The sequence below is a fragment of the Mobula birostris genome, chromosome 2, assembly GCF_030028105.1.
Source record: "Mobula birostris isolate sMobBir1 chromosome 2, sMobBir1.hap1, whole genome shotgun sequence".
NCBI lineage: Eukaryota > Metazoa > Chordata > Chondrichthyes > Myliobatiformes > Myliobatidae > Mobula > Mobula birostris.
The window spans coordinates 120,040,419-120,052,519 of record NC_092371.1 but is presented as its reverse complement, the minus strand read 5'-3'; the positions used below and the strand labels follow the sequence as shown (position 1 = coordinate 120,052,519).

Genomic DNA, 12,101 nt, shown 5'->3' with positions numbered 1-12,101 from the left:
GGACACAAATTTCATAAGAGTGAATTTTTCTATATCCCAGATTCTTTTAGTCATGACAAATTCCACAAAGCCATATTTCTATTACTTAAAACTGTTGTGACATGGGGGTCACCTGTAATTGGTGCCTTTCTCAACAATGTAGTCAAGCAGCATCTACTCACCAATATCCTGTTCATTGATTCCTAATTTGAGTTTCAACTTCCCTTAGAGACTTGGTCCAAACACAGGCCAAAGAAATGAATGTTCCACCGCTGAAGTACGAGTAACCGTCTTTAACATCAAGGGAGCATTTAGTAAAGTATGGCATCAAAGGCCAAAGAGCAAAACAATCCCATTTCTGGAGTACAACCTACCCAGAGGAAGCTGGTTATCGTGCTGGATGTTAAACTCCCAACAATATTTATTGCAAGAGGATTTAGGTACAAATGTGGAGTTGCCTCGAACCAGTTTTACTGAGATGTGGTGATACCAGTGTGCATATCTACTCTCCCAAATGATATATTTGCAATAGAAAGAACATAGTGAAGATGCACTAGACTGATTCTTTGGATGGTAGATGTATTGTGCAGGGAGTTATTAAGTAGACTGGTCCATATTTTTGATCTTAAAAAGGTAAATAATCTCACTGAAACACAAGCTTTTCATTGCTCAACAGGTATCATGCAGATACCCTGGTCTCAGAATCTCAAAACAAAGGTCAGCCGTTCAGGACAGAAAAGAAATTTCAGGGTCAATCTCAGGAATTTACTACCAAGTGCCATGTAATGTCAGTTACACAGTCTTTTTTCACATCAGAGATTAATGTATTTTTATTTAATGAGGGAAATCGAAGAAAACAGAGGGTTAATACAAAAGAATATCATTAAGGTTAAAAAATCATCCTTGGCAGAACTGGCATTATGAACTAAAAACCCTATTTCTGCTTCTACTTATACAATTATATGAGGCAATACCTTTTACATGCTTGAGCATGTACAGCTTGAATATCACTTCACAAGATCAACCCCATTCAGGATAAAGTACACCCTTTGTACTGAATCCCAACTACCATCCTAAACATTCATTCCTCCACTGATTCATCGTGACTGCACAGTAATATCCAAGAAAATGTCCTGCAGTTACTTCAGGGATATTCAAAAATGAGCACCTCCCGAAGTAATGACTTGTACAACAAAGAAGCAGCATCACTTGCTGACTTCCCTTAAGTCACACCATCCTGACTTGGAAGTGTACTAACCTTCCTAAATTAATGATGAGGCTAAATCCTAGAAGTCCCTCCCTAATTGCCTTAATCTTCACCGGTATACCTGCAGTTGTACAAAGAAGCTTATCATTTTTTTCCCCTCAAAGGCAATTAGAGATGCAGAATAAATACTGGTCTTGCCTGTAATGCCTACAACCTGAAACTAATACATAACATGAAAATATTAAGTGTTTACAAGAACTTGTATCATGTACAATGAATGCATTAAATACATTTGATTATTAATTCTCCTTTCATCTTCAGTCAACCTTAGCTGTTTTTCTTCTTCTACTTGTTTCCATTGCCTATTTCAGTGTAAACTTACAGCCAAGAACATAAGGTGAAGAAATAAGATTAACTGAACAGATCACCAAATATTTATTTTTTTCAATCCATATGTTTCATTGCCAAATTGATTGCTATCAACAGCTGTATAATATCTATCATGCCATTATTTACTCAGTCAGCCTACTGTACTCCTGAAAGGTAGCCCTGATTCATATCTTGTCTTGATGCCTCTGTGGCTGAATAGACTGATGTTAATTACTCAAATAATTGTAATGTGGGCAAGATGTACATGAACTTCCAAGTTAGAAATTCCATTATATATATTTATCTCCTCAGACTGCTTATACAAATCTTGCACTTGTCTCCATAAAAGAAGTCCTGACTGATGTAGCTGATAGTTTCTCTGTTCTGGCTACCCCTGTGCCAAGTTACTGTTAGGCACAAAGGCAAACAAAATATCAAGTGCCATCAACAACAACAAGACTTTACCAGCAATAAGTGAAATGCTGAAGGTACGATTCAACCAGCTACTGCGTAGTTAGTAGTTATTAATAGAATTGTACTGCAAAATGTACTTACTGCTTAAGAACTGAATAACAGAAGTTACAAATGAAATGTACATCGAGAACTGACATATTTTCTGGTAACTACTATATCCCATAAGGAAAAAATTTACTGGCTCAAAAACAAAAATCTCATTCATTACACCGTTTACATTAATAAACACAGACCTGCATACAACTCTTGTTGTATCTTCCTATTCTCTTCTGCAAGAGAGCAAGGAAGATTATCCTTTGGATGAAGTGCAATCTTTCACAATCTTATTTGCTGCCACTATGCAAGAGATCTGAGAACAAAACATGAAAGCCATACTGAAGACATTCAAATATGTTCTGGAAAAGTTGGTGGAATCCAGAGATTTCAAAAAATAATCCAACCTCTCCTCACCCTCCAACATAACAGAGGACTCTTGGAAACCTAATTTGAAATTGCCCTGGATGTATCGTCCATGAAATGCTGAAAACAGCTGTTCATAAGTATAATAAAATTACTAATGGATAAGAAGGGAACAAATCACAACCAGTTTGGATTTAAATAATAAAAACCTATGTGCGCATGGATAAATAGAATGAGCAATTCAGATGTTTCTATACGACTTTGGGCTGTCCATATTTTAATCTTCATTTTCATCAGTATTATAGTTACTAGTAAACATTTTGTTCCAGAATTTGCAAGGAACAAATACACAACTTTATAAAAACACAGAAAGATTGATTCAGGGTTCAAAATGGACAATTAGCTGTTACAATGCTCAGTACTGTTAAAGGACACAGACTGGAACATTCCTGGACCCTAGAATGCAAATTCCTAAAATGAGAACCACAAGCTTGAGAAAACACAAAACAAAAAAAGGAATTCCTGAGTTATGACTTAACTCTAGAAACAAAACTATTCAAATGATCGTCCAAACATCAAAGTAGAAGGGTTTTTAAAAACAGAAAATCTATAAGCTTGTCAAAGAAACTAAAAGCTGTGAGTTAGTCAAAATGACAGAAGAGGAATCAATGGTAAAGTTCTTACATATCTATACAGAGCACATTAACAGTTGCTCTATATTTAAACCTGTACCACTGAGTTGGATTCAGAAACAGTAGTTTGCAAGAAAAGCCCACTCAGCCCAACTACACCACAAATGGCCTTCTATTCCTTTCTTCCTCATTCCCCTCAAACTGTGATAACAAATTCAACAGTTTAACTACTGTGAAAAGAAGTTTCCGATTAAATTCATTGTTAGCTACCTTATATTCATACAATTATACAGATGACACTAAACAACACAGGCAAACCAGGTAAGTCAGATGATGTATAAAATGAGATGAAATTTATACCATGAAATAAAATTTAATGAAGATGAACCGAGAAACAACATACATGAAAACTAAATGTGTTGCATTATAGAAATGAAGTTAAACAGTATTGACTCGTATCTGTAGAATGGGCTCCTGTAATATCCAATCACTGGAACAGGATGCAATACTTAAGAGTATAACTATTCAATATAAAATTATGCTGAAACAGTGTGGCAATTACCCCAGTAGGACCATGCCTCCAGAACCTCAGAGATTGAGATAAAACTTACAACACAAAACTTATTTGCCTCATTGTGTCCACTTTGGTTTCCAACTCTTCCAAGAAAAATGGTTTTCCTGTTTACACTTAATTAACTAAGGCATCCGTTAGTCTTGCGAGACTATGGATCTGCGCCTGGAAAGTCTTCACTCTCCAGGGCGCAGGCCTGGGCAAGGTTGTATGGAAGACCAGCAGTTGCCCATGCTGCAAGTCTCCCCTCTCCACGACACCAATGTTGTCCAAGGGAAGGGCATTAGGACCCATACAGCTTGGCACCAGTGTCATCGCAGAGCAATGTGTGATTAAGTGCCTTGCTCAAGGAACACAACCCATTCCCTCAGCTGGGGCTCGAACTCACGACCTTCAGGTAGCTAGTCCAATGCCTTAACCACTTGGACACGTGCCCACACCTGTTTACACTACAGTTGTTATCATTTTAGATATTAAGCCTATTCTGTGTTTTATGAAGTTGCAATTTAACATTTCACATTTTATATTCCATTTCCCAATCTAGGAAGACAAGCACGTGATCTCCCCAACTATCCTATCCACTTTGAAGGAATTATGGACTAGTCACTAGGCCCCTCTGTTCATCATCATTCCTTAATATCCCAACATTTACTGTTTAAGTCCCATCTTTATCTGACTTTCCAAAATGCATAATCACATACTTGTTAGGATTAAATTACTTCTACCAATGTTCTACTCAACTTTCTAGCTGATCTATATTCTGCCTTGGAAAACCTCACTATACACATTTCCAAATCTACTAATCAAACCTCCTACATTCCATTTCAGTCATTAATGTAGATCATAAACGAGGATCCCAATACCTATCCTACTGGGATCCTTGTTCACAGACTTCCAATTCAAAAAGCAGCCTTCCACCATAAACCTCTCTGCCTATCATTAAGCCAATTTTGGATCCAATTAGCCAGATTGCTTTGGATCCCACGTGCCTTAATCTAGATCGGCCTACCTCATGGGACCTCATTAAATGCATACTGAAGTCCATATACACAACATCTACCAGCTTGCCATAAGAAATTTTATGTAGTGTTCAGGCCGTGTTCTAATTAGCATTGCGTACCATTCTAGTTTAACTTTCCTGTTCTTATACCGATGCTTCCGTTAATGAAATAAAGCATTTTTTTCTGTCGTCAAAGTTAAAGTTTATCATCATATTGATCCTTCCTGCTGCCTTTACATATCCATGGAAATACACCCTGTTTGGCCATACCACTTAATATTGTTCCAGTAACTCTGTAGGCTTGCTCACCTGAGGCAAAGGTAAAACAACTAGTCGGATCCTGAATTTAGCAGTCTTGATAAACAGAGGCTTTCAGCCCTTAAAAGAAAGGAAGCAACCCAGGGCAAAATTGCCCAAGTAGCTAATATAGGAAATTAAACTTGCTTGACCTGGAAGACTAACACACAGTGTAAGTAATTGTGAAATAACATATTTAAAAAAAAAGATCCAAGTCACTATGCAAGAGTTAAATATTGTTGAAATCTTGGACTTTGATTGCCAAGTTAAAATGGTAGCCATTGGAACAGAAATAATTACCAAAAGTGGAACAAAAGTGCACTATCAACTGAAAATATTAGAGTTGAATGGAGGGCAAAAGGCAGTGGCTATAGAATTTTAGGACTGAGAATCCTAAATGTGGTCTTAGAACAGTATCAGAAACAAGATTTGATAGTGTTCAGACAAGGTGAAGTTTTCCACGAAATGAGATGCATCAGCACACAACAATGAACTGAGGAAGTGAATCTGAGGGACAGATTAATAATGAAGTTATTTTGATCAAGAGACAAATGATTCTATAAACTGATGAGCTGAAATGAAATCTATATACTTCTGTCTGGACAAAAAAAAGCAGTAGACAACCATTCCCCTCAAATTTGCCTGCCATGAAATAGGATCATGGCTCGTCTCAATTCCTCGTGCAAATTTACCATCTCCTCAGTTTCTCAATCTTCCACATATTTATCTCCACCTTAAAGGTATTTAAGAATCTGGACTCCATCTCCAAGGGTAAACTGCAGAAATTCTTTAAAGATTAGCTTTATTCGTCACATGTACATCGAACATGTGAAATGCATTGCTTGCATCAAGGATGTGCTGGGGTAGTCCACAAGCATTGCCATGCTGCCAGTGCTAACATAACATGCCCACAACTTACTAACCCTAACTTGTATGTCTTTGGAATATGGGAGGAAACCCACACCGCCAAAGGGAATTGAACACTGATCTTACAGCTTGCTTGCTGTAAAATGTTGCGATAAAAACTACTCCATCGTGCCACTCCTTCATTATCTTCAAGAAATTTCTACACACCTGTTTTAAATTACAAGCTCTTTATTTTGTACCAATGTTCCCATGTTGTTGACTTTTCCCATTAGTGTAAACACCTCAACATCTTGCTCTCAAACCCTGAGGATCTTACATGTTTGAACAAGTTCATGCTCAGTTTCTTAAACTTTAAGGAATACCGGCAAAAAATCACTGAAAGCGGGAATATGAAGTACAAGCAAAAATTAATTACTACTGGGCATACAGAAAATCTGTTGCACATTCAACAACCCTAGTCTTAGTGTTACAAATATCAGCCCAATTCCTTACACACAAAAAACCTTTAAAATAAAAAATAGTGAACTTAACTAGAGTGGTTTAAAAGGTACAGACATTCTATAAACATTCAAAACAAAATTTACTTCAGAATTCAATATTGCAAATGGTGAAAAAAATGGATATGTTCTGATAGGTGATTTGATTGATAACATCAGATACTGATGTGTATTTATTGTAATTAGGTACATTGTGATCAAACAATGGCGTGATATTATAAGGAATCTTAAGCAATTTAAAGCTTACAGTATGTTGTATACACAGTACATTTCCATCTATCAGGTGACAGATCAAACAAGTCACATCAGTTTCAACTGATGGGCTGCAATGCCATTCAGCTTAAAATAAGATTTATGCGAAAGTATAGTATGCATGGATCTATTTACAACATGGCTGAGTTAGGTGTGTTTCCATGCTGTACAACTCCATGATATTATGAACAGTAAAATGAACAATTAAAATATTATTTAACCCGTATCCATTATTCAGTGACATTCATTTCAAGAATTGAGGGAACATAATCAGATAGCATAAACTACTACATCAGTTGCATGTCAGTATCAACCCTTCTGATTAGGATAGCAAAAGCAAAAAGCGCTATCATTTGCAACTGCTATTATACAAATTAACTCTCCATATGTATAAGAACCTATATATTTGGTATTCATACATTTATTGCAGTATAGGTGATAGGTCTAAGGCACAGTGGGACTCAATGAGGACTTAAGAGCAGTGCTAATCTGAATCAGTAAATTGAGCTTTTCATGATTTTCTATTATGACAGGCACTCCCAACTTGGAGTCCACAGACCCCTTGCTTATTGGTATTGGTCCAGGGCATAAAAAAAGGTTGGGAACCCCCACATTAAGAGATATACCCGAGTCAGAGAAATACATCATGGAATAGGACCTTTAGCCCACTAAGCAAGCACCATCCAAAGCACCCGGTGTTACACTAATCCTACTCAAAGCCATATTATTTCCCCATATATTCCCATTAACTTCCCCCAATTAACCCTACCAATGAAAACAGACTCATTACTTCCAAACTTCTGGCCATTATCCAGTTTCTACTCAAGTGATTTCTCTTAAAGCAATTTTGACCGGTTAGTCACAAGAATGGTCAGATGTATTAAGTAATGATTCCAACCACTCTAATTCTGCCCTCAATATGCAAAGCTTCTAATTACAAGGGATACTGGCAACAGGGATCAGAAGCAAAAAAAAATATGAATCTCTTCTCCATGCTGAGACCAACTATATTTGCCCAAGAATTGTGAGCAGAACTCAACAAACCAGACACTGAAATTAAATTTAGCAGTTTAGTAAAGAATGTCACTTATTAATTTAAATGAAATTATGGAATTCAACTTACTGGCCCTTGCATATTACATTAAATCTTGAATCCATCAGTGAAATGTGATAAATAAGTTAAATAAACTTTACTCACAAATCAAAACTTTAACCTTTCTACACTGCTCAACAAATCACAAAAGCACATCTGTGACTAGCCAATTTTCTACATGGGCAGTCAAGGCAATGGAGGCAAGCACTCCTGGGAATATGCACTGATTCCACTACTAGCAGCAAGTCATACAAAAGCATGAGGAGCCACCTCATAATTTCATCTGTTGTTTTACTAAAGAAAGCATACAAGGCAGCCAGTTTTGGGTAGGTAAAGTGTTATTTTCAATCAAGACCACATCAATACTGTTGTGTTACAAATTTCTCACTTGTGTCAACTTGTACATAAATGAAACAAACAGTGGCTTTAAAGTCATTCAAATTGGAACTGAGTAAAATTATTCTGACAAAACTAATGACTAAGATTGCTCAGCAGCATTGGGCCTGAATATGTATTAATATCAAGCCATCCGATAATAAGTCAATGATAAGACAAAAATAGTTTGACTGGGAGCAGTGATGCAGGTGGTAATGTCATACACTAAAACCTACATCAACATTTGACACAAAGTCTACCATATTGTAAAGTGGCAGGGGCACCCATATCTGTAAATATAAAATTTATATACCAATGACAATGTATATTGTGCATTACAAACAAAATAGAATAATTCTAATTCTACCGAAGAATTAGGGAGATTTCTGCATACTTGAAGGCAAAGTTAAAAGGTTCTTGATTTGTAAAGGTGTCAAAGGTTATGGGAATAGGCAGGAGAATGGGATTGAGAGGGAAAATAAATCAACCATGATCTAATGGTAAAGCAGACTTGATGAGCTGAATGGCCCAATTTTACTCCTACTTGTGTCTTATCATTTGTAAATGGATAAATTATTATAGAGTATCCATCCTACAGTTTTTGTTGCAGTCTACATCCACTAGATCAGTTTGGTCATTCATATGTAAACACCATGACTGATGTTCCAGACTTTGATTACATGATCTAATATTATTAGTTTGGAGGAATTAATGTTAAACTTTATTGCAGATTTCATTAAATTTACATAAGGAGCTAAGTGCGAAAACTCTTGAATATCATTTTCTTACAATAGTTGGTCATGGCAATTTCTCTATGCCAAGGATATCTCAGATTTGATAACACTGTATTTTTAGCAAACAGGCTGAAAGTCAGTTCACTATTGGTTTTTGAAAAGTATGAATCCATGCTTTCAAATAATTAGAATTCTGCACTACTGGATAATTTTGTACAAAGGTCAATAAGTAATGCCAGGAGTTTTCAATGTGGAGAATTTGGCAAAGTTTGGTCTGAAGGGCACATCTAAAGAAATTTAGTGTCGTCATCTTCATAAAGAGAGATTGGGAAGCACTCAAAAATGAAAATCCTTAAGCAGGAAAGCAAAACCTTGGGAACCCATATTTTATGCACATCTCCAGTTTGTCTGAGTAACAAGGGGACAATCAGACTTTTCATCTCTAAAAAAAACTAGCTTGCTATACAACAGAATTATGGAAAAATGGCCATAATCTATTACAGTAGTATAACTTTCTAAACTCTACTCCATTTCTAACAATGTTCCACTTGAGAAATATAGGCCAGTAACACAATTTTATTGTAATTTTAAACTGAAAAGTTTTTTTCATGTAATCCCTGCACTAGAATTTATTTAAACGACAATGTGAAAATACTTTAAGTATACAATACATTAAGTTAAATTGATCTAAAAAAAAACTAGTGCTTTTAGACAAGAATTCTACAGGAAGGACCATTAAAAAGGAATTTTTGCAGATATTCTAGCTGAAAATCTATAAGCTTGGACTTGATTGAACAAATGACTGAAGTCCATTCTATGTTATAATCCAACCCAATAAAGAGACCTCTTATTGCAGGCCTAACAATTTGGCTACAAACTTGGAAGTAGGTTGAGAAAAATATGTTTTCCTAAATTAACATTGCTCCATCTAACTTTGCAGTGAGCACCAGAATGATACCAACTACAAATATTGGAAGTGTATGTCCTCCCCACTGCTCTTTTAAAAGAAACACTGGTGAATGATTAAAAAGGACAAACAGAAGACAAAGGGAATGTCCTTGAGGCATGAACAAATTACATTGATCTCCTATTTAGCAAGTAGCTGGTTAAGCCACCTCAAAGGGCATTAAGATTCAAATACGAGACTGGAGGCACTTCAAGCCAGATTCTTTCTCAATTAGGATGCAACATTTGCATTTTTAACTAATGGCATGGCAGTTTGTTCTTCGAGGCTGAACAATAGCTAGATATATCTAACTCAATTCAGCAGAGACATGGAGGGACTAAGGGGCTGTTCCTGTGCAGTATGCTTTTATGATCTAACAAATCCTAGGAAATGAAACTGATATCTAGTTAGGGTTTAAATCCCACAATGGTAAATTTGAAAACTGAATTAGCAGATAATCAAATTTAAGGTATATTTCACTATCCTCCTCTACCCTTCACATTAGTAACTCATGCAAGCTCACCATTTAAGTATTTTGCTTTCTATAAAATACGAATTTACAGCATTGACTACTGAGTCAATGCATTTCATGAATGACACTATTCTGCAGTTTTGAAAATGGAAACTGAGATCAATTATCCTTTTACAGCACCAATGCCATAGTCAAATAATGCAAGAATCTCAAATCGAAGTCAACTTACTTTCTGCAATGACTACGATGAAGCTACTCAACTGCACCACTGGGAAAAATGCTCACATTTTAAACTTATGTTTAAAGTGAAAATACTCACTGAATCTCATGTATCGTTACAAGAGAGGGAGGTGAGAAGGGAGAGGCTCGAGAATAAAAATTACTTCTGATTTATGTTACTAAGTTCCAGTAGTCCACAACGTGAAGTACAAAAACAAGAGTAATGTACTGAACACAAAGTACCTGAATCAAACTGCCGAATGTCTACAGCACGGGGAACGTGAAAAACAACACAACTATCTGCATATATACTTAAAAACGACACGGATTATTTAAAGTGAAAACCGATTCTTTTAAAACAGCTTTCTTGTTGTTACAGGGTTGCTGGCTGAATTCCTTTTGTAATAACCCTAACAAAAAGGAACAATACCAATGCTGTTTTCGGGGGCATCCTATAAATAGTCCTGTGATAAACTTATGCAACTAGTCTGGGAGTAAACAATTCGAGGTTAACATTCGGATCGCTTTAGTTTTCCCCCCCCAAATTAAACCGTGTTTAAGTAGTGTTTGTTTTCCTTTTGGAAATTTTAAGTTTTTTGGGGGAGGGAGGAACTTCTTTTCTCTGTGCTCATGGGTATTTCAGCGTGGCAACAAGCTGCCTGCACGTTTAACATGTCGGTCACGCCATTGATTTACATAAAGGTTCGTTGCCAAAATGGAGGCTCTAATCCGATGAGACGACATGAAACCGGATCCACCCCGACTTCGAGAAAAGGCTTCATCGACCCAGAATAGACAAAACAATTCAATCTCGTTACTACATAATAAATCAAAATGATCTCCCCCCCTCAAACGAAAAAAAAAACTCACTTATTTGTAAACTTACCACAATGAGGTGTTTTAAAATGGACAAATGAATATTGTTTTTATCTATTTTTAAAAAAGCCAAGCATGCACAACTGTTTATATCTATTTTAAAAAGGAGAAAAGCCCTACCCAGCATACATTTTTTAAAAAACTGTTAAAAAAAAGAGAATTACGAACTGTATAGTATTCACCTCCCAGGAGCTAATTTTTCCCCCGGAAACAAAGTTAAAATTAAAGTAGGTAGAGAAAGAAAGAGAGCGAGAGCGAGAGAATGGCAATGTTAAAACTTAATTTTTAAGAATTGTTGATATATAAGAATGTTACTCGACCTTTCGTTCCCTGCAAGCTCAGATTCTGTCATATTTAGAACATCATTTTTGTCAACTGGGTTTGGGGGGTTGGAGAATAGGCTTTCAAAAGCCATTTTCCCCACACAAACAGTACAAGACTGGAGAAAGTCTCAACAGAGACGTTGCTGGTGTGACTGCTGATAAAAAAAATAAATAAAAATCTCACGGTAAATTTGATGAGAGTACAGTATTTTTTCTTTTTCCAAAAAAAAACACAAGAGCGTTCAACCTTACGCGAGTTCTTATTTGGTTAAACTGTTTGCGTATTGGTTCTAAAGAGTTTGATACCCCTCTTTTTCCGTCGGTTTTGTTCTTGGTGATATTGGTTGGCGAGAGCAACAAAAAAAGAAAAGGAAAATTTTCACACGCTGTGGTTACTCCTCACAAACATGGCGCTCGATGCTTTCTAGTGCAGCGACGGAAACAGGGTTCTTTGCCGATTTTACAAGAGAGGAAACAAATGAGCCCCGCGCCCAGTCTCAACCTAGCCCACTACGCACC

At 36.4% G+C, this 12,101-nt stretch overlaps 1 protein-coding gene across 1 annotated transcript in view; it reads right to left on the bottom strand.

Moving 5' to 3' along the window:
* Positions 1–12,034, bottom strand: part of LOC140190457 (zinc finger CCCH domain-containing protein 6) — a 37,676-nt gene extending 25,642 nt beyond the window's left edge. Inside the window, exon 1 of the mRNA XM_072247075.1 lies at positions 11,580–12,034. Coding sequence (XP_072103176.1) covers positions 11,580–11,674 — 95 coding nt within the window. The 5' untranslated portion in view covers positions 11,675–12,034. The remainder of the gene's footprint in view (positions 1–11,579) is intronic.
* Between the last annotated feature and the right edge of the window lie 67 nt (positions 12,035–12,101).